Raw genomic sequence first — 23,241 nt, forward strand, 5'->3', positions numbered from 1 at the left:
AAAAGAAGACTCAATGCTTTCCATATAATGAAATAGTTCCGCTTTAGGTAGAAAGTCATATGCAACCTACAAACTGGTATAATAGAGAAGTGTACCATTGTGCCACTTTTACAAAACTAAATAGGGAGATATTAAATGTAACACTCTCGCTAAAAGGTTTGAATAAAAAGGTTTAATATGCTAAAGCACCTAAACTCTACATAGGCAAAAGCTTAAAAGAGTAAGATACATTACTTTTTTTCCTCAAGCATGTCGTCATCATCAAAAGCTTTTCCCCTTATGACATATTTACGATGTAGTTTGATTCAGCATTTCTCATTGCTGCTTTAGAAACTTCTAGCACTAGCAACATCAATCACCCAGTATCCCAGACACATGAAAATCGATTGTGAAGTAAAATCAATGAATGAAATAACATTCAAAGAGTAATCCTATAATATACATATAATATACAGAATTCTTGACTGCCAATCCTTTTTTTTATTATTCAAATGGAATTTTCCTGATCTCTGAAGGACTTTTTTTTGCCCGAAGCTCCCTTCAATTATTTCTGACTCTGTCAGTGAATCTTGGATCCAATGTCTGCACTGTGATACACATCGAGCTATTCCGCAGCCCATAAACATCGGTGGTCATGCCGAGGCGAGTGATAAACGGGTCTAAGTATAGCTCTGATGATAGGCCACGTACAGAGAGAGTAGAGAGCGGAGAGGATCAGGGAAAAGTCAAAGTCAAACCAAGCCCACCACAAACTCATGACGACATGCACAAAACTACAGTATATGTGCACAATGAGTTAACCCCGATCGCAGAGTGAGTTAATTACCAAGTAGTCAGCTGGAACCCTTATTGATTTTGAACTATAGTCAGCAGGGTCAAGCAGGTGCCACAAAAAAAAACTACTGTAACAATAAATTCGATAAAAATCCACAAATGCACAGTAAATCCAACACTTGAAAGGCCACAGTCTATGATTTTCATCATTGCCATCAAGTTATTTAACACTTCTCTGTGTTGTACGTAGCCAATTTTAGCATCACGCAAGTCCACTTTGACATCTTATCTGTTGGCTTCAAGGTCACATTACAGTGTCTTGGAATGGCTACCATGTAAAGGGGGAATGGGTAGAAGGTGTATCGGCGCACAACAGACTGAGGGTTAGGGCTTAGATGAAGACAACAGGCGGACAACAGTCACATAAGTCTGGAAAAACCCTCACACATTGAACGGCAATTTGGGAGGTCTTTAGCCCGACTAACAGGGTAGACGTTCAGCTGTTGAGGGGGGGGGGGGGGGGGGGAATCAGATTGTAAACACCCCCTCAGCCAAGGTGGCGCTAAAGGACCTATATGCCAACAGGTGCCCGAGGAACTCACACATGGATTTTGCGTGTGCGTGTGTGTTTGCACACAACACCAGTCAAACGCCCAGTGAACCTGGGGTGTCCCTCTCACTTACTCTGCGGGCAATCAGTCATGCCTTATCCTAACTTATGCCAGCAGGGTGAAGTCATGGCGCTTTGCACCGTCTGGGCAGTAATAGATCTCGGCCTAAAATGGCAGACACACACACACACACACACACACACAGACGTAGTTATGAGAGGTGACTGACAGCAACTTCAGTTGTGGTAGACGAAAATGAATGCGAGGCTGCACTGCATGGTATAAAAACCCCGGGTTAAATTTGAACTCTCCCGGGTGGAGCATGACAGCTTGAAACCCTGTAATACTGACCTGTGCACGAGGAGCGCACATCTTCCACTGGTGCATCTACAAACAAGATTAAAACCATGGGAAGAATAAGTACTGCAATGCATTACCTTTATGGTGTCAGAGTATACAATTGTTATACCTATATATATACAGATATGAATATCCTGATTGCATAGATGGCCTGCTCCTTCTCACTCCTTGTACAGTAACTCTTTCCAGGTCATGTTATGACTGTGGGTGGGGGATGACGCGGTGACGTTTGCAGACATGGCTTCATGTTCACTGATTACTACCCAGAGCTCTTTCGTGTTGTAACATAGACCTCATCACAACCGTGGAACATGATGGTCTAATACAACAAAATACAACGGCGGGAACACATTGACAAGGCGATACGTTTGATCGTCTTTCCCCAGAATGTCCCAGTCGCAACAGGGCATATTTTTGCCCTAAATACATTCGCGACGTGATCGCACTTACCCGAATCACAGCATGTTTACGGGCTCGCCGGTGGGTCAGCGATCGGTCCACACTCGTTCGTTCCGATGACACGTCGTGACGCGGGAGGCCAAGCCCGAGTGGTTGGTCCACTTTTAAGCCGTTGGGTTCGCGGATGCGGTGCTAGCTAGCCCGGGGCAGTCATCGCACAAGTTCAATGGAAGGCTTAAGCCTTTGGTTTCATGCACACACAACAACAAAAATCACGTCTGTTTTCTGTTGGTTTATGTACACTTAGGACGGGTTTAAAACGTAAATAAACATGGCATGCTGGGAGTTCCTTGCATTCCCATGAAGTAACTTTCTAATTTAAAGTAAACAAAACAAAAATAAATAGCCCGCAGCTAGTGTCACTGAGCCGTTGGTCTAAAGTGCGCTGACGTCAACAAAGAACAACTGATGATACTCCCGAAAAAAAGACACGACTCTCCGTCCGTAAAGCGACGGGACGGCGTTTGACTAACAGGGAACAGATGTGAAGTCCTCAAACGCAACAGCCCGCGCGGTCTCGTTGGTGAAGTGACCACAAAGGCGGACCGACTTTCCGAAGCACTTCGCTGCTCCGACACCGTCCTCTCGCTCCCTGCTGGGCGGAGCGTCCGTGGATGCCGCGCGGGTCTCAAAGGTCGACACCGAAGGCACAACTCAGCGTATTCCGTCGCCCGCATCAGCGCCGTGTTGTTGTCCAGCGTTGCGTTTATTGCGGTCGGTCAACGATTGAGTCTGCGTGTCCTCGAGAAGTGAAATTCCCCGTATGCAAACTAGCTCGTAAACTCACAGCCGTGGCTTTAGCCGTTGTGGTGACGTCACGATATAAAGACGGACCGCGTGCACCGACTCAGCGACTCAGCTGTCCGCAGTCATGACGACAGAGCAGAATACGAAAGAGACAAAATACCAAGTCTACAGTGTAGAAAAAAAGTTGGAACATATAAAGTAAAAAATGTAAAATAGAGGTAGAACAAGATTAGGTCGAAAAAATGTCCAATAATAATAGTTCCCATGACATTTTTTTAACGTATGACATTTGGACTTTTATTCAACATGTCTACAGAATAATAGTTTTTTACTTTTTTCTGAAATATTTTGACCTTTTTTTCAAAACTTTTTTTGAACTAATATTTTGTTAACTTTTTGTTATGAGGTTTTTTTTAAAAGCATGTTTTAACCTAATATATTTAGACTTTTTTTTCCATGTCATTTTTTGATCCAATATATTTGGACTTCGCCTTATTTTTTCAAAACATTTTTCAACAAAATGTTTCTTTATAAATTTTGACTAAATATTTTTTACTTTTTGCATAACATATTTTGACCCAACAAACATTGATTTTTTTACTATTTCTCCCAAATATTATACCAGGGTTTCATTTATTATTTTAGCAGTAAAACGACAGCAACAGACTGACAGATGACTTGGCTCATTAAAAATTCATGCTGGGATTTTATTACTACCGAAGTTGGTACATGGGTCACATGTAAATGTTATTGATCAACATAACCACTAGGTGGCAGCCTTATCTATGGTATTGCCTTTGAACGTTCATATTGTCAGAGGAGACCCTTCTCATTTCCTTCGAACCTTTATGTGTGCTTTAATATATGGGATATAAAGTAGGGCTGGAATCTCAGGAACACAAAGCATCCAACTGTCAACATCTTCAAGTACCACTGACTTCAGATGCCTGTGCGCTCCCTCATCTGCCATCAACAAGGAGCCAATGCGAGGGAAGACAAACAGACAGACGAAAAATAGACATGTAGAAATAGACGGATCAAATGAAAAGAAAAGGTAAATACTTCTGAAGAGGGCTGCACACCCTCACAGGAGCCGGTGAGATAGAGAACAAGATATCCAGCAACAAGGAAAGAGGAAGGAGATCGCTAACAAGGGAATGACAGGTAACACGTTGTTGTTTTTTTCAAACAGCCGAAGGGATATAGAATGACTTGTTAGACTTTAATAACTTCCTCGACTTAATGTCCTTCACTAAGTGTAATTTTACCCTCTGCTTCCTTTGGGATGGAAAATGGTTGTTTTCTTGACTCACAATGAGCTACATTATCTGATCTACATTATACGACAGGAAATGGCCTAATTGTCTGTAAATGACACCACAAAAAAAAAAAGATGGATAAAATGCATCTGATAAAGGAGAATTATGGATCATTATTAAGTCAAATGTAAATGATACAGAGAAGCAATCTAGTAAAGGTAGATTTAGGATGCTGCTGTAATAGATACAAACATGTTAACCAGTCGGTTAAGTATTCTGCAGATATAGCAGGATCAGTGAGAATTAAGCTAATGTTTCACTGCCGCAGAGATTTGTCAATATCCTCTTGTAGCTCACGGGATGTTTCAGCCATGAACTTGAGTTTTACTTTTGCCTCCTTGCTTTTCCTGAGTCTTCACTCTGGTACAACAATGGTGAGTCAAACGTTGTCTGTGGTTTCTGTTCAAATTTGCTTAATTTTGCATTAAAAACATCAGACTTGTTGCAACAAAGCTCAATATAAATGATGATCTAAGATGGTTTCATGAGTAGATCACATGGATGTTTAGTAAGATATGATCTTTCCTCACCTGTTTGTTCTTCAAGTCATGAGGAATGTGTCAGGTGTTTAAATAGCATCTTGTGATCTTTTTAAAAAGTGGCTACAGTTATTTTAGATTTGGGGACGTATGAAGGAAAATGTAACATTCTTATTCCGGTTTCATTTTAGGTATTTTCTCTCTTCATTTTCAGTAAACTGAATGTGAGAGAAATTATTATCATGCAGGGAGACATCACTTTGGCTCATAATCCAAAGAGCTACACAAGTTTCACTTTCCCACCGCAAGTTGATACTTGGGTCTTGAGCATGCCTGTAGAATGATTATTTCAGCTCTGCCTAGAACATAATAGGAGACCTGTGCGTGTGTGTGTGTGTGTGTGTGTGTGTGTGTGAGCTGAGGAAAGCCCGGGACCATATATTGGCAGAGAAGACCCAGGCGAGACTTTGATGTACCGTTCAGTGGATGAATGCCATATTCTGCCTGCATATATCTATATAGACACAGTGAGGTCTGTATTTGTTCTTTGTCCAAAGTCCCAAAAATAGCATCATGGGCTGTATCATTTTTCAGAAAAGCTTTAGAAGCTGCTGAAATGCCACAGTCCAGTGGGATCTTGGTGCCAGGTAGTTCTGAAAAATGGAGGACTCGTCCCCCAAGTTTGTCCTCGGTCCCTTCCAAGGTGAACACATTCAGTATTTGACGGGAAAATCTCTTCAGATGTATCATTTTATTTCTACATCGAGTTGCTCATTCAGTTTATGGAATCCAGCTGTGCACCTCCTGAGAGGTTTTGAAGATAAGCACTGGCTCATGTGATCAGGCAGAGGGCCCCAGTGTGCAGTGTTTTGGGACAGACCTGCAGAAAGAGGACTGGCTCACACATGACCCTGTCTGGCTTAAACACATTACACCCAATGTCCACTGTTTACTGCAGCCCGGCCAGTCTTTGTCATTTAACTTGGTCGGCCCCAAAGGCTAAATGCACTTAGGTCAATTTAAACCATTTTCCATGTCGCCTCCTGGACTGGTTTCTGAGTCATATCGGGGGGTGGGGGTCCTGCAAAACCTAATACTCTGCCCTAGATCTGCTGTAGCCACGCCAAGAGGACACAACTAGCACAGGAACCGGTTGTGTTTATTCTCCTTAACCCTTTATTTACGTGGTGTGGTACACGTGTTTTTGCACATGTATATGGGCCGTAAAGCTGTAAGTCCACATGAATAAAATGCAATGCCGAATAGACTGTAGCCAGAAGCACAATATGAGATCACTTTCACTCCCAGTGTAACAAGACACTGAAAATGAAGTACTTCCTTTATACACGGCCATCGGAACTGCGCTTCATGCATTGTCCAGCAAGAGATCAATGGTAACAACCTACTATAAGCGTCAAGTTCTTGTGTTACTCGTGGTGTGGTCGTCCATAGGATCAGACGGGGGCTCAAGAACACTATTTATGAGAAGGATTTGGTCAATATTCACTAAATAATTCACTGAGGTGACTTACAGTTTTTCTCCATTGGTTTGGCTCATTTTTTGAAACAGAAATTACATTCTCAAAGCTCTTAATGCATTTGGTAAAATAGCCTATATGGTTCAGCACAACTACATAGATCACCTTCAAAAGGTCATATCTCACCCAAAACAGTTAACTCAAGCTTCAAAATCAAATCATTTTCTCATAAAAATAGTCAGTGCCCCCAAATGAAAACTTCCTTCTCGATTGCTGTGGCTCATCTATCTCTCGAAAAAAAAGACATTCTTAAAGCTTTAAATACATTTGCCAAAATAACCTAGATGGTTTAGCAAAACACTATGGCACACCTGCAAAATGTCATATCTCTCCCAAAACAGACAACTCATCAGTCACAACGAATTCCTTTTCTCATACAAACAGTCAGTGCCCCCAAAATGAAAAGTCCTTTTGTCATTGTTTAAACACTGCAGGTCAAAATGTTTAGTTGTTTTGTCAGTATGGCAGTGGACCATAGAAATATCCTCATGTGCACATTTCAATCTTGGCTTAGTTCTTTGACACTGAATGGTTACTGTAGTAGATGTTTTCTTTCCAGAATAATATGTGTATCAAACAGAAAAAAGAGGAGCCAACAAGGTTTCACATCACATACTGTATTGCACTTATACTGCCATGGAAATTGTTACAGTAATTGCAAAACAGAAACAGAAAATGTGTACAGCAAAAAATACTGTAAAAAAAAGCACATCAAAAATAAAATACAGTAGGAAAGTAAAGCAAAGCTGGAGTTCAAAGCTGGAGTTCATCCTCACTCTCCTGCTCATCCTCGCGCTCACGTCTGTCTGGCCACAGATTTTCATCAACATCGCATCTGATATTCTCCCTTGCTATGCAACGGGGGAAGAATCGCCGTGCATGCCTCAACCATCCCCTGCACTGATCTGCTGTGACATCGACACAAGCAGCATCCATTGCCTGGAGAAGAGACCTCTGGCTTAGAGCCCGATGCTCATACACCCTCCACCGCCATGCAGAAAAAACTCCTCAATAGGATTGAGGAATGGGGAGTAAGGCGATAGGAGCACCATCAGCATTCTTGGATGGGCAGTGAACCACGCCCTAATGAGTGGGCCACGGTGAAAGCTCACATTGTCCCACACAATCACATATGTAGGCAAGTGAGGCCCTACCAAACCCCCCTCATGTAGAGGGATAAGATCAGCATGCAGGTGGTCCAAGAACACTAGGAGCTTCTGGGTGTTGTATGGGCCAATACTTGGAATGTGAGTGACTACACCATTTTCTGAAATTGCAGCACACATAGTGATGTTGCCCCCGCGCTGTCCTGGGACATCCACCGTTGCCCGGTGGCCAACGACATTCCGGCCACGCCGTCCTCCTTTGGCCAGGTTGAACCCAGCTTCATCAACAAAAATGAGGGTGTGAGGGTTCTCATTCGCCTCCAGCTCCATTATTCTCTACGATACAGAAAACACAATATTACTGTAAATTGGTTATGCAGTAGAATCAGACAACAAATTACATGGCAATGTTCTGTGTTCTCTGCAAGTTCAATAAACTGGGCTCTATGCGCCACTGCAAACAGGTCATAATGATATACACCGCATAACACTGTACAATTTACTAGGCGTAGTGAACACCACTGCTTTACCTGTACATACTGATAGCGCAACTCCTTGGTTCTCTCAGAGTTCCTTTCAAATAGAACTCTGTAGAGTTGCTTCATGCTCGTCTGATTTTTACTGTAATCAGGACCCTGTCAATTGTCGAGATGCTGACAGCGTTTACGTTCGGGAAGATGCCAACATTGTTCTCTAGGATTGTGGTCCGGATTTCTCGCAGTGTGATGGAATTGTTGGCCACGACAATATTGCAAATTTCCTGTTCCTGTTGTTGGCTGAAAATTGCTCTTCTGCCACCCGCACCAGGTTGTCTTGCAATCCTAGACATTAGAATTCACAAATAGACACTATTACAATTTGTATTTAGTTGTTTTACTTTTACTTTAGTTCAATACATTTGAATACTACAGTTAGTAACTCTACCACCAATAATTCCATAGTTGACTGAGCACATACCTGTCTTCCCTGCGGAATGTTTGGATGATCAAGGACACTGTAGAGCGTGGCACATTAGGCTGAACTCGACGACCTGCCTCTGCCATTGTGAGGCCATGGTTGACCACATGGTCCACAAGTGTAGCCCGAATTGCATCTGGCACAGCCTGTTGTCTTCGTCCTCCTCGGCCTCTTCCCCCTACTCCACCACCACACACCCTTGCTCCTCTTCCTCTTCCTCTTCTTCCTCCTCTTCCTCGAACAGGCAGTTGCCCTTGTTCGTTTACCTGGCCATGTGCTTCCATGTTCATAAACTACTGAACTTGGTCAAGCCCTAGATATTTGATGGAAGCATTTATACTCCTGGATAGCACCTGTCAGCTAACTAAAATGACTGTGTGATTGGTGATCGGATGTGAGTAACTCCCCCTGATTAGTAAAGTTCTAGTTGCACCTGAAAATGAAGCCGATGATCCAAGAGATCCATATTATAGTATATACCATGATGTTTTTCATGGTATTATGTGCCTGAACGATTTTGACAGTGGAGTGAACTATTGTGCAGGTGATGTTGTACACATGGAAATTATGCCAAGATGTTTTGCAGAGAACAACCACTTGACTGAGAAGCAACAGTCAGTTTAGACCAGCAAGGTGTATTCAATTGGCAATTGGGCTAACTGAAGGCAATTGTACCTAACCGTTTGCACAGATGTGCTAAATCATTTGAAATGTGTGCAAGCTGTAGGCAATTGTTCTTGTCATTTGCAAGGAGTTTCTAAAACAATTGCAATTTGATTAAAGGAATGAGAAATTCAAATCTGTTGTGAGCAAGTGCCCAGTGGTTTGGAGGTTTGCACGAGTTGTTTTGAGAATGTAATTTCTGTTTCAAGAATTGAGCCAAAGCAATGGAGAAAAACTGTAACATCCTTTCGCCAGCCACCTTGACGTCCTGTCCAATCCATTCATTTAATCCATTGTCCAATCCATTAAAACAATTTTGACGAAATGACATACTTTATACATCTCCAACATGGTTTATATTTTGGCTTCATTCGGGATGTTTTTCAATTTACTCTCGCATGGAATGAGCTTTCTATATAAATGCGTACAAATATCAATGAAAGGACCACGCTAACATGCTAACATGTCTAGCAGGAATGTTTCCTAGTTTAGACATGCTAACATTCGCTCATACCTGTAAATGCAATAGGCCACAACACTAATGGTAGCAGTTTGACTTAATGGTAGCATTGCGCATAAAGTCAAATTTCATGGCAACGCATCCAGCTGCAGACCGACATTGCCCAGCAACGCATTCTTATTTATTCTCTTTCCTTGTAACTTCCAATAAGCACTGCAAACAATGATGGATTTCACATTAGAACTTATTTTCACTATTGCTTTTTATCTCTTATCTCTTATTCTCTTTCCCTTGACCCCTCTCAAGGGAAAGAGAATAAGCCTATTACCCTACTGGATGAGAACAGGGGAAGCTGAGCCACTGGAGCACCGTGCTTCATCATCCTCCTTTTATGAGACGATGAGCTTAGCTGGCTAAACTTTAAATTAATTAAAGTCAGAAGCACATGACATTCACATAATTCACCTGATGACACATTTCTTTTGTGTGTTTTTAGGAAAACACCAAGCGGTGATTGCATGGCCTGTTGGATAAGTAGTTGAAATGATAATCCTATGCCATAAGGGGACTGAGTAGTTCACAATGTGAACCTTCTGTCCCTTGCAATATGTTTCTTCGCTGCTAATTACTGAAACACCGAGGGTTAAAAGTGACACACGACGATGCATTCCGCCCCCGCTCTGTGACCAAGTTGCACCTCCCACCATGCTGTTCTCTCTGCACGCCATCCATCTATCCATCCGTCCTCCTTGCCAACACCCGCTTCCTGTGTCCCCCTCCCCTCCGGGTCTCATGACCGCTCCATCTCTCCATCATCTTACTCCTCCTCCACGCTGGAGCGCTTCAGTGCTTCCTACTCTCATCTTCGAGTAGACTTATCCTCGGCCTCCCTTCCTGTCAATCCTTTCTTCCTTTCCACTCATTCTTTCCGTCTCTCCCCCAACCCCCCCCCCCCCCCCCCTCTTTTCCCCCTGCCAGTCTGCAGTGAGAGTAGGACTGGCTGTGTCAATGTCAAGCCATTCCCAGCAATGATAATGTTTATTACCCACGGTGTCTCCCGCTGCCCACGGATTAACACAAAGTGAAGCAGTACCCTTCAGAGATAACGTTCCAGGGTGAACCAAAAGACCACGGCTGTCCAGCTATAGCCCCGGCACAGTGGTTTTCCTACACTTCGTAGCGTCTCCATGTGCACCTTTCATGTTGTGTAAGCGTGTAACCATGTCACGAGGTCACCATGTGTTATGCGGCGCTGCGTTTGCAGGTCATGTGACCCCAACGGGAACAGGAAGGTGACCCCCCGCCCCCCCTTGCGAGAGTGGACCACCTGTCTGGTGGATCAATTCATGTCGTAACGTCTTCCTCACGTTACCTTAAATCCTCCCGGTGTACAGCAGGACGGGGTCCTTCATGGTGCGTGTCCCTCTGCCCAACTTCAAGTTCTACTCTGTACCTTTTGGCTTCGAAATAATTATTCCCTGTAGGTTGATTACACATTCAAAGCAATGTGGAATGAGCTTCCCGCAAGCCGTGTCCTACAATCGAACTCGGGCCGTGTAAAAAAAAAAAACGGCCCCGTGAACTAACTGGGGTTCTGCATGTCTGCTGAACTGTAAAGAACTGGATGAAGACAACATCTCCGCGATTTAATAGCTGCTGGCTGGCCCCTCCACACACTCCCCTCGCATCTGTTTCACGCCATCGTTGCAGCCCGTAACTTGGCGATTTATAACCACGTCAAATTTGAAGGCGTGCGGCTTGTCCGTGCGTTCGTGTGTGCAAATAATTGTCTTGCTCGTACTGACCGCCAGTCTCGTTCATTACATCAGCTGACATTTGTGTATTGTCTATTGTAAAAGAGCAGAGACGATCGTCAAAAAAAAATGACATGGCCTGCTTTGACTAACCAATTAAAAGGGACGATGACAGCGGTGCAGAGAGACCGCGTGATGTTCCCTGAATGACAAACTAGATGGGACATAAAGATAAAGGGGAAAATAACCGCTTTGTAAGGGATGACGTGACCAGAGAAGAGACAAAGGGATCATGGCGGGGGTGAAGGGGAGAAGTAGAGGAAAGTGTCATAATGCACTGGAAAAAAAGAGAAGGGGGGGCAAAGTGACTGAAGGACGGAGAGGAAGTATAAAATGTCTTTGTGAAAGATGAAAGGAGGTAATGCAATCGTAAAAGGGATTTGAGTGTAATGGAGTAATGCATAAAAAATGGATCAGAAATGAGGGAAAGACTTGAGAACGGAAAGTGAGAGAAAAGGAAGGCGGGGGGGGGGGGGGGGGGGGGGCGTGAGGAACTGAGAAGAAGAAGAGCTGCAAGAAAAAAAAAAAGGGTTTGATGGTGCAAAAACCTTCCTTTAGTCAACTCTGGGTAATCATCGCTGAGCATGATGCAGATAAAACACTTGACCTCTGTGAGGGTAGAAAAAAATAAACACTTTGTGTTCATACGTAGCGTCTGTAACACCTTGTTGCGTCTTGTTGGGTTTCGTGTGTGTGAATGCGTTTAACTTGTGTTGGTGCCGCGAGATCAATCAATAAGAGGATGTGCTGGCGGTGGTTCCTTTGGTGTGCCTGGTTTATCTGGACTAATTAGCCTTCACATTTGCCATGCCCGAAGGAGAGGGAGACATTGGAAAAGAAGATGAAGAGAAGGGGTGGAGAGGGTGTGTGGGGGGGTTGGAGGGGTGGGGGGTGGGGGGGGGGGGGGGTGTGGATTTTAGTAGATCAAGTGCAGACGCGAGGCAAACGAGGACGAGGCGGGGGGGGGGCGGGGGGTGGGACGGCTCGCTCGGCTCCGCGTGTCGTGCAGGGAGAAAGTGCATCATCATGAATATGAAAACAAGATGTTTTCATTCTATCAGATTTTTCCCTCCAGCGCTTGTGATGAAGTGGAGAGCGCGCGCCGCTGGAGGGCTGCGGTTCGTCTCGGCACGCGGAGGGGAAACGAGTCGAGAAAACGACGAGATTAACTGTACCGAACTGAGATGGAACTTTGTCTGCTAACGTGTGGAACAGCAAGCCCCCCCCCCCCCCCCCCCCCCCACCACTGCCTCCTCCAGCTACGTCCTTTATCCCCAAAATGAAATAAATAAAAGGAGCTTTTGGAGGTCCAGCATGGCCAACACACCACCTCCTTCTCCTTTCTTTGTGTGTCTTCATACACCCCCCCCCCCCCCCCCGCCCCCCCCCTCAACTACCTCATTACCTCTGGACCACCACGACCTTCCATCCCCCTCCATCCAAACACAGAGAGGCCAGTGGGAGATCCATCTAATGCAAGGCCTTCCTGCCCCCCCCCCCCCCCACACACACACACACACACACACACACAGTTCACCTACTGTCCTCCCATGTCACACCTCATTTGGACATTAGAGCAGAGACATATCTGTGTGCCACCCACCTCTTTAACCTTGTTCTCTCCCCTCCTCCTCCTTTTGGTGCTGATCAGAGATCTGATCTGTGATGGCTGCCTTGCATCATTCACTCTCTCTCTCTCTCTCTCTCTCTTTCTTTCTCCCAAGGGACACTGACAGCACAGGAGGAGCAGATGGGCGGCTGGTGATGACATGTTGTTAAAAATAAGGATTCCTGTTAACCCGTCGTCAGCCAGCCCCCCCGCCCCCTTCTCATCTCACTCCGTCAATTTCTCATTATCGCTTCCTCTCACTGTCAGTTCACTCCTTCTCTGTGTTGCCTTTACACCACTGTCCATGTAGGCTATTACTCAGTTCTGAAGTCAACCGTCTGTTTCAGTGAAAGCCCTCAGCCCGGGAGGCCCTGACCCCACAGAACACGATATTTAATACGTTGTTGTCATAAGGACGCTTGCGTTATGCATGGCTGGTAAGCAGACATCCATAATAGATGGAAAGGACAGTTTTGCAGTTTCTCTTCATGCAATTACGCCAAATGAAATTTTAACTCTCACTTTCTGTTCTCTCTCTCTCTCTCTCTGCGCGGATGGACTTTGTCCGGCGACTGCATTTTGATCAATTATTCAAACGGCAACACAAGAAGAAGAGGAGCTGTGCGGATCAAAAGAAATATTCAGGCCAGCGCCGATGAAAAGCGGCGAAAAGGGGGGGGGGGGGGGGGAAACGTGTGAAAGCTTAAGCTTGGAGTCCAGGTCCCACAGATGCCCGACAGATGTCCAAAGCCTGACGACAACGTGCTTCTCCAATCACAAGGAAAAAGTTGTTTGGAACGTTGCACGTGCGGAGTAATCTCTTTAAGGTTAATCACCATCCAATCTTCAAAAAGGCAGCCGCCGTATCGTTCTCTGCCAGATTGCCGAATGTCAGGACTACTCAGAGACTGCAAAGCGGGCCGGCTAATGGAGAGGGACTTTGAAAGAGAGTCCAGCAAAAGGTCCTCAAAAAATGATATATATATATATATATATATATATATACACCAGTTGTGATACAGTTATTAATAGCGCCGATGTGGCACATTATTATTTCATCTTTAAAGTAATGTTGAGGACTGAGTAAGAGAGGAAGGGAGCGAGGGGGTTTATCCGATGTTAACCTCCGGTCAGAGAATATTCCCTCAGGGTGGAGTGGGTCCCATTCAGAGCGACCTCAATAGCCCAGCACTGAAGTACCTGGTGAATGAGTGAGAGAAGGGCCCCCGTCCGTCCCACCACGGGTGAGGGGGGGGGGGGGGGGAGTTAGCGCACAATGTGGCGAGCCTCTTTCTATTTTCCTAATGATATTGATTAAAGAGCTCAGGAGAGAGAGAGAGAGAGAGAGAGAGAGAGAGAGAGAGAGAGACGTTCCTGAGGCCCACTATTGTGTGGAGATGAGAAGGCTGGTGGGGTTCGAGAGCGACTGATGTGAACGCTCCCAAACCTCCGAGGCTTAGGGCTCGGCCTATAGGACCTACAGCCTTCAATACCGATGCGCACATACAGACTTTATAAGTGGTTTTGGTCCCGTTCCATACGTGGTGTCCTCACTAGCATACAGATGCACCTGTTTAAAAAAAAAAAAAATTAATTTGTTTCAACTAACAAGAATAAAGACCTAGGAACAGGTGGAAAGAACCCACATGGGGGCGGGAATCTGCTCAGGTTTAGACATAAAACTCATCAAACTCAATCATTAGGCCCTGAAGGCAAACGTCTCCAATGTAATTTACATGGTTTGCAAGCAGATAAACATGAATAATAATAATTATAATTATAATGTGTAAATACCGCTTTTTCTCTATTTGTTCAGTATATACTGTATGTAGTTTACCTTATCCCTAAATGTATTAAAAAGTACACGCACCCTACACTACAAATCCCAAAGAGGTGTTGCTCACATTTAACAAATAGTAGTTTTTTTTTTTTTTTTATGAATCGTTATTCATTAAATTAAACAACATTAAGATCAGACATGTTTAGGTGGCACAGTTAAAAATGTGTAGATCAAGGTCAATTTTATTCTTTTTATTTCACTTTGTGCACATTTTTAATTGACGCACAATGCATATTTGCATTAATCCATTAAGCCTCCGTTGGCAGGCGGTCTATAAGCACCTGATTGAAACACTCGATAAGGGCACAAGGACAATGTGACCTCTAACACGCCGTCTGCAGCCCTCTCCTGCAAAAGTTATCAGATCAGGGAACAGAGAGCGGTTAATGTACGCTATTTAACTTTTACACCACCTCTCTGTCGCCCAATGCTGCTCCTGGCAATCCTCTTTATTGCTCCCTCTCTTTCTCTCTCTCTCTCTCTCTCTCTCTCATCTCTTTCTCTCCTCATCAGCACCTCCCATTCAGCGACCTCACCGCCAGCCCCCTCACTCTCAGATTGCACATACTGATACAAAAAACACACACACACACACACACACACACACACACACAATCCCGCATGAACCCATTTGAATAGTAAGTGAGCTCCGGTCACCCACCAGAGGAGGTAAACAGAGGGAACAAGTGAAAAGAAAAGAAAAGAAGGGGGGGGGGGGAAACTGTGATGGAAGGAAAAGCAGAAGAGAAGCGAGGGACACAGAATCCACTGACCGGGTGACATTCACAGTGTCTTTAGCAGGACAAGCTTCCACATGTGAAGGACTGACAGACGGAGACTGGGTGGGGAGAGGGGGGATGGTGGAGGGGAGGGGGGAGGGTTCTGGAGCATCGCACTGGGACGGCCCCAAAGGGACACCTGAGCCCCGAAGAGACACCTCTTGAAGGGAGTGGGAGGGAGTGAGCAGCACCCCGTGGGAGACGGAGTCAGAGGAACACACAACAGCAACCTGCTGTCGCTCCTCCTCTCCTCGCAACCCCGACTCTCATCCCCTTCTCCTCCTCCTCCTCCTCCATCCTCGCTCCCTCGCTCCCTCACTTCCAGCGCAGGAGAGGGAGAGCGTGCACTGAGAGGAGGTAAGGACGCATTCACGTTGTTGTCTTTGCAGAGCGTGTGTGTTTGTGTCTATAGGTGTGTGTGTGTGCCTCATATACTCGACTGGATATTTAAGTCAACTTGTTCTTTGGAGCCGTTCTTTGTGTCTAAGTGTGTGTGGCTGTGTGTGTGTGTGTGTGTGTGTGGTCTCTGGAGGTTTAAAATAGAAAAGGCTGAGACAGATGCGGGGCACTTTTCATTTGTTGCAGCATCGTTTCCGTCTTGGCGGCACGTTCTGAAGGTTGTGCTCATCGGTTTTCCGTATTTCGTGGCCCACCGCGTCCGTCTTTTCTCTCTTGACTGCCAATAACTCTCTTGCCGTTTGGAAGTCAAAGTGTGACTGTGGAGTAGACAGATAGGACACAGCACCCGACCTGTACCTCTGAAACTGAGCCTGCATCAACTTCTACATGAGGGGGGGGGGGGGGACAAGCCGAAGGAAAAGCAGCCAGAGAACGAAGGGCAAAGAGGGAGAAAAGGAAAAAGACCAACTGAGCTGGTTTGAGATATCTTTAATTAAAACCCAAAGAGCAGTTCTGCAGTTAAACATAATGGAAAGAGGAAACTCGCCTAAAAGAGGATGAAAAAATAACCATCAAAGCAGTGAGCTCCTGTGTTTAAAGGGGAGTGTGTATTTATTTATAGAGGGCGGTGGTTAAGTTCACTAAGCTCCTGCTCTCTCTGTAAGACCCGGCCTTTTTGCCTTATGAAAATTCAATCTGCCGTAATTTGCCGAGCTGCCGTATGCATATTTCATCAGCGGGCGCGTTTTTAAGAAACAAGCTTTTTTTTTTTTTTTTTTAACTCTCTCCATCTCCATCGAGACTGTGGGAGTGAGGGCCTGTGCAAAATGTGACACGTTTGACATGGAAGGGGGGGGGGGGGGGGTGTAAACACCAATCAGACCTCACGTGTTTGGCTAAAACACCATAACAAATGAATTCCGACCCCGTTGCATGGCAATGCCCCCCCCCCCACCCCCCCACCCCCCCACCCTTCCTCTGATTCCAATCTTCTCTTTTCCAGTTGCACTTTCTCCTCTTTTCCTCCCTCCGTCTCACTCCCTCTAATTACCGATCCAACATCCTCCTCATTCTAGCCTTCTCTTCCTCAGCCTCCCCTTTCCTCTCCTACCCCCCCTCCCCCCCACACACACACCCCCTCCGCTTTCCATCCGCCTCCCTCCCGCTGCACGTCTCTCAGTCAAAGCTTTATGGGTCGTTCGCTCGCTCGCTCCCCCCCCCCCCGCTCTCTCTTTGCCAGGATAACGAGCAGGCGCCTCCGTGTGACTTTGTAGCTGTGCAACGGTTTGGGGACGCGTCCCGGGGCCCCCGAAAGACTCAGATGTAGCTTCTGTAGTCGCCTCCCCCTGGTTTCCACTGTGATTGTCATGTGATCTGCAGGGCACACGGCGCTGACACAACACACCTAGTTAGAGGAAGGCGGGGAAGTGTGTTGGGAAGACTCTGTGACTTTGAACAAATGCAGGGGGGACCTGCAATCATCCTATCTGCTATCACTAAATCACAACCACCCACACAATCGCACGCCCGCGTATGAATGTATGCACACAGGAGGAAGGGAAACACTTAAAAGAGTGTGAAATGAATAGAAGGAGACGAAGAAAAGATACAGACACAGGTTCGGGATACGAGCTGGTGTTCCGTGCTGATTGGATCTGACTGCGTCTGAGCACCTCCAGGTGGGGTTTGTGCACCTCGCTCCACATCAGCACGCCGTCACTTTTCTCCTGATGAAATGCCTGACTAAGCCCTGCGATGCCAGATATTGAAAAAAAAAAAACACTGGTTTGAAGTCCAGCAACTGAAAGTAGAAAACGTCGATGTAAAGGCAACGGCTTGATTAGAAACCCGCTTTTACAGTTGTTTCTTTTTTTAACAGTCATTTTCAAGCTGTGCTACACACACACACACACAGACACATCCGAGAGTAATCTAAGATGGTAATTCCTATTCCTCCGCATGAATAATTCTGTCTGAAAAGGATAAAATGTTTCTTCATATCAATGAATCATCAGCCGCCGCTTCAGATCTTTAGTGTCTGAGTAGTAGAAATTGTGAATATGTGTGTGTGTGTGTGTGTGTGTGAGTGTGTGTGTGTGTTGCAGATGGGCTCTGATTGATGTCTTTGACCTTTGCACCACGTGTTCCCACAGCCCCGGGAGCTACGCCGAGACAACGTCAACGACGCTCAGCTTGAACCGGCGATGGGCCTCGCGTCCCTGTCCTGGTGCCTCGCTGCGGCTCTGGCTCTGTTTTGTGGCCCTCCGTGGCCCCAGGCCACCTCCGCCCCGGCGCCCGAGAACGAGGTGCCGCTCCGCCCCACGGCGTGGGTCCCAGAGGGAAAGATCACCTCGGTCGTTCTCCCCAAAGGACGGACCCGCAGGTAGGCGAACAGACGGGAAAAGTACAATGCATAAGGAAGCCGGAGGGGGGGGGGGGCATTTTAATGGCTTCTATACATTACCACTGGGTAGCTTGGGAATATCCTGTGTGGGACAAGAACATCCTAATACACCATAGTTTATTTGTCCATCTTGCTCAATGATTATCTTGAATAATGAATCAAAATCTGGAAAGTAAGTGATTAAAAAACTATACGTGGTGGAGTCAACATTTAAGACACCATAAAGTACCTCAAAACAGTGTTTAATTACACCACTCGATGTACCACTAGCTGTGTCTGAAGAGGTTTTTTGAGACACTAAAGTGAAGATTTCCGACTTTTTTGGGCTTACGGACACATCTTGAGGCCACCTCTTCAGTTGTGCCCTTGTTTCCACTTCAATAACGAATCCGCAGCCATCCACCAATCACCTTTTTGGAGACGGCGGCTGATTCCAGCACCGCTGTAGCGACAGGGGAGAGGAAGTGGAGCCCATTTGGCCTGAACCCTACACAACAGTGCCAGTGGCTGTGCTCTCTAAAACGGCGAAATGCATCTCCCCGTGTGCTGCAGTCTGTCCACCAGTGCAGTCATGTGGAACCGTGCGGGGGGAAAAAAAAAACAATAATATAGAAGGTAATAACTCCATGGAATAAGCCGCGCAGCGCCCTTGAGAATGACAGGGTCGCACATCTGTTTGGAGACCGCCGCCATCTGCACGGAATCCTAGCTAATGATTTTTTTGGAAGGGCGAACAACTTGTGTTTACAAGCGAATAACCGCGCGAATGCTTAGGCTAACTAGCTGCGAAGAGATGACATAACAGAGAGATTAACTTCTCTTTTTAGGAAGGAAGCCCGAAATAAGAGCAGTTCAACTTTGACTCGTGAGTTAACAACAGATTATTTGAATCAAAACGAGACCGGTCCATCCCGGCAGGAGAGTTAAATGTCCTTTAACTGCCATCTAAAATGCAAATCTGTAATCCTGCGTGGAATAACACCCCCGATCACATTAAGGGATGCAATGGTTTCTATGCAAAGCACGATCCCATGCAAACCGGCAGATATCCATCTGTAAGCGTCAAAGCCGCCTTATCATCCGATCCCCAGGTGACCTCTCTTGATCTGCTGAGTGACAGATCACCCTACAGCGCATGGACCGATGCAGAAACCGCCACGTTAAACCATTTAAGCTTTTGGAAAAGAAAAAGAAGAAAAAAAAAAAACTTAGCCTAACCAGAAAATCATCCAACAAAATGAAAGAATGTGTCCCAGCATGCACTGGAAGCGTCATCCAACCCCCGCTCGCCAGTTGAATGGAAACAGGAGGTTATCTTTGGGACATTACCTGTGATAAATCAGACCACTGCTGTCTTTGGTGTTTCTCCAAAGGCTGTACTTCACGCTGAAGAAGAAGGCTCCGGCCATGTCGGTGATGGTCAGCCCCTGTGACCTCCCCATCGAATGGAGCTTGGCGGCGCGCACCCTGAAGGACAAACCCCTCAAGAGCCTGCAGTGTGAGTGAACAGTAAGGACAGTGAAGCCTGCCCCTCGGGGCTAATCTGTGCTTTGCAAATAATGAAATTCAGGAAATTAAAACATTTTATATGACAAGATAATTGGAGAAAAGGTTTAAAACCAGTGCAATAAGTGCTCAAAATAAATGTAAGTAAGCCCATGTTTAAGCTAAATAGCATGCAGGTATCTGGAAATGAAAATAAACCGTTTTCCAGGTTATCTAAAACAACTTCTGTAGTTGGTAAAAACAACCTTATGACGTTATAAAATGACAAATGAATCATTCGGACAGTGGAGTATCGGTCCCCCATCATCAAACTGAATTATTCACTTTCATTCTGTAACATTTGGTCTCATGTGAGAAGCAATTTCTCCTCTCGAGGAGCGACGAGCGGAGGCGACGCGTTGACCGTTTTTTTTTTCCGGGTTTATTTGCGTCATTGCAGTGAAGAGCGTGTGCTTGAAAAGGACAATGACTTTAGGTGTGAATGGAAAAAACTGCCAACCATTTGTGAAGTGGCCCTTGATAATGTGTTTATGTGTTTGTTCATTCAAGAGCTGTTTATGGTTTTCTTCCTTTCCGGCCGTGTTCGGTGGTTTGTTTTTTGAAAATTGTTGTTTCATTTGCAGGCACTTAATGTGTCACCCAACCCCCAGGTTCAATTTAAAAAGGTGAAATACAGTGTCTGCTTGTACAAAAGTTCAACCCGAGTTCACACACCAGGAAACGGAGCAGAGAGAATGTATTACGCACTTTGTCCTGTTACAATTGCTGCTCACTGGAACGCAGTCCTTTCTCCAACTTTATTCTAAACTGGTGCTATATTTGGTTTCCCAAAGTCAAAAAACCTCCCCTCTTCACGGGAAGTCTACTGAGGGTCAAACGTGCGAGCCAAGTGGCAATTAGCTCTCAACTTACACGTGGAGAAATATATTCACATCTCTTAAATCCTCTTCTCAGGGAGCACCAAGAAGAGCACGCCTGAGGTGTGGTGGCGAGGTCCCGGGACTGAGGAGAAGATGCACGGCTTCACGGGCCATGCGGTCAACACCTACGAGGGTCCTTCCCATCCCCGGGCTACCATCTACATCCTGAGGCTGCGCGCCAAGCAGCAGGCCACCAGAGCCACAGTGTACCTCCGTGAAGGCCGGGGCCCCTCGGGCGCCTTCCCCCTCCTCCCGGCCGACCCCCGGGTTCACACGCTAGGCGTGGGCATGACCAGCGTCACCCTCAGCTGGGCGCCGAGCGCCTCCCTCGCCGGCCTCCCGCCCGCGCAGGAGAGCTACGACTACTGCGTCCTGGCCAACTCTCGGCGGAACTACCCGAGCCTCTGCGCCGCGGGCGCCGGCGCCGGAGCAAAGCTAGAGCAGAAACGGGAGGAGCGCAAGGAGGGCCGCAGGAGGGTGACGGCGTGGCCCATTCTGAAAGAGTGGTGGTGGAAGCAGTGGGACCCCGAGGACCCGGAGCCCCGGAGTCCACCTCCCTCGCTCGCCGCCGCCGACGGCGGCCACAACCCTGGCCTCCGGTGTGCGTGTCGGGGGACGGAGAGCGTCTGCACCGTCTCGGAGCTCCTGCCCGACACGCGGTATTACTTTGACGTCTTCGTGGTGGACAGGCTGAATGGGACCAGCGCGGCGTACGGGGGGACGTTTGCCCGGACGCACGAGGAGGCCCGGGCGGCTGTCGGCGCTCTGAGAGAGGGGGAGCTGAGGTGGGTGACCCTCGGCGACGGGGGCCCCGACTCGCGGCAGGTCTTCAGTTTCCGGCCGCGGGGCTGGCAGCAGAGCGGCCTCCTCGCCCTGCAGCGCTGCGGCGGGGCCGGAAAGGTCACGGTCACGGTGTCCAGTAAAGGTGAGGTGTTGACCTCGCAGGCTGTCGGAGGAGATTTAGTGCACATTTGGCTCCAGGGAAGCCCGTCCTACCTCATCCGCTTGGAGGGAGAAGGAAGCGGCGCCAACCCGGTCCTGCCGGGAGGTCTGGCGGCCTCGGTCAAGATGCAGGCCTCCTCTGCGTACCACCGCAGGGAGGTGCCGTCGCTGCCCTCCACCTTGCAGGTAAAATCCTTCAACCGGTTGCGGGGTTGCAACACCGTCACCCTGGCGTGGATGGGCACAGAAGAAAGGAGTCTGTACTGCGTGTACCGCAGAACGCTGGGAGAGCGCGAAGCTGCGGCGGGGGGAGCATCGGCGCTAACGGCGCCCTGTCTGGGACCGGAGTCCCGCCCCGACGCCGAGAGGGTGCTCTGCAAGTACTTCCAGGAGCTAAATCCGCGGCGGGCCGTCACCACAGCTGTGATCGGGGGCCTGGAGCCAGGGACGGCCTATGTGTTTGATGTCTACCTAATGAGACGCTGGGGGATCCCCGTCATGTACGCCAGTAAGATGGTGAAGACCAGAAGGGAGTGCTGAGATGCCGCCCCCTACAGGACGTTTTTTACTTACCCGGTTTAGGGGAAAACGCATCGGCCCGTGGACATGCTCTGAAGTCTGACCATGAGAAGGAAGCCGATCGACTGTTGTGGAGAGATACAACATGGAAATATCCCCCCAGGAGGAGCGATGGTTCTATTCAAACTCCACCCGCACTGTGCAGGTGGATAGAAAGCATAAGGGAGGGATCTGCAAACCAGCAGAAGCTCAAAACATTTACAGTACAACTCTTGTGCGTTTGTCATTTCGTTTTTCCTCGTTGATCATGGTTGTGATGTGCCAGTTGTCCAAGTGCTTTTTTTTTTTTTGTTAGAGTACAAAGGAGAAATGAGGTTTGTGAGGACAGAAATGAAATACAAAAACAACAACACAGACTGTGCCAAATATGCGACAGAAACAGATGGGGCAATAATTGGATAACATCTGAGAACCGGGCACCGGGAGGGATGGGGGTGGGGGGGTCCATGCAGTGTATATCTCCAGTACTGCATATTGTACAGGCTTATAAACACAGATGGGTGCAATCTACAGATGCTTAGTTCAAAGTCAGTGTGTATCTTTGTGTTCTGCATTTGCATGCAGCAGTGAAAAATACTTAGTGACTTGCCTCATTGTCTTTGATGTGTTCTTGTGCTGCTTCAGACGCACCAATAAATACTAGGGTATCTGTACGTTTTTTGATTGAGTGATTCATGTGTGGAAACTGGAGCGTTCAAATGACATTTTCTGGCTACCAAATTGTTTGCAGATAGCTTCCAATTTACTGTAGTATGAAGCCTTGTGCTGCTCATTGCCATGTTAAATGACAATTTTGTATTCTTTACATGTGTTTATTTTGGTAAATAGATCGACCAAGCTTGTGAAATGGGTTACGGGGGGACTTAAATACTGCACCCTCTGTTGATTGAACCCTGTATTGTAAGGTACTTATCTTGAAAGAACAACCGTTCTTTTGCAGTCAATCAACACCTTATTTACATTGACCAAGCAAACC

The 23,241-nt window shown here is 46.8% G+C and overlaps 2 protein-coding genes across 9 annotated transcripts in view; one reads left to right on the forward strand and one right to left on the reverse strand.

The window, feature by feature from the left end:
- Positions 1 to 3,032, reverse strand: part of ccser2a (coiled-coil serine-rich protein 2a) — a 43,547-nt gene extending 40,515 nt beyond the window's left edge. For 3 of the 7 annotated variants that reach the window (XM_037465370.2, XM_037465372.2, XM_037465374.2), the window contains exon 1: positions 2,196 to 3,032. The gene's annotated coding sequence lies outside the window, so the exon portion shown is untranslated. Of the gene's footprint in view, positions 1 to 1,458; positions 1,551 to 1,736; positions 1,773 to 2,195 lie in introns of all 7 variants that reach the window. The other 4 variants (XM_037465373.2, XM_037465371.2, XM_062566460.1 and 1 more) reach the window with 3 other exon arrangements.
- A 794-nt stretch (positions 3,033 to 3,826) lies between these two features.
- On the forward strand, positions 3,827 to 22,918 carry ndnfl (neuron-derived neurotrophic factor, like). 2 transcript variants are annotated; one of them, XM_037466431.2, is made up of 4 exons: positions 3,827 to 4,115; positions 18,068 to 18,297; positions 19,692 to 19,816; positions 20,779 to 22,918. In XM_037466431.2, the coding sequence occupies exons 2-4, from the start codon at positions 18,119 to 18,121 to the stop codon at positions 22,224 to 22,226; spliced, it is 1,752 nt and encodes a 583-aa protein (XP_037322328.2). In that variant the 5' UTR covers positions 3,827 to 4,115; positions 18,068 to 18,118; the 3' UTR covers positions 22,227 to 22,918. The 2 variants fall into 2 exon arrangements, with proteins under 2 accessions (XP_037322328.2, XP_037322327.2); XM_037466430.2 differs by lacking the exon at positions 3,827 to 4,115 and adding an exon at positions 15,603 to 15,872.
- Positions 22,919 to 23,241: the final 323 nt, after the last annotated feature.

Source organism: Pungitius pungitius, chromosome 13 (genome assembly GCF_949316345.1).
Source record: "Pungitius pungitius chromosome 13, fPunPun2.1, whole genome shotgun sequence".
NCBI classification, from domain to species: Eukaryota; Metazoa; Chordata; class Actinopteri; order Perciformes; family Gasterosteidae; genus Pungitius; species Pungitius pungitius.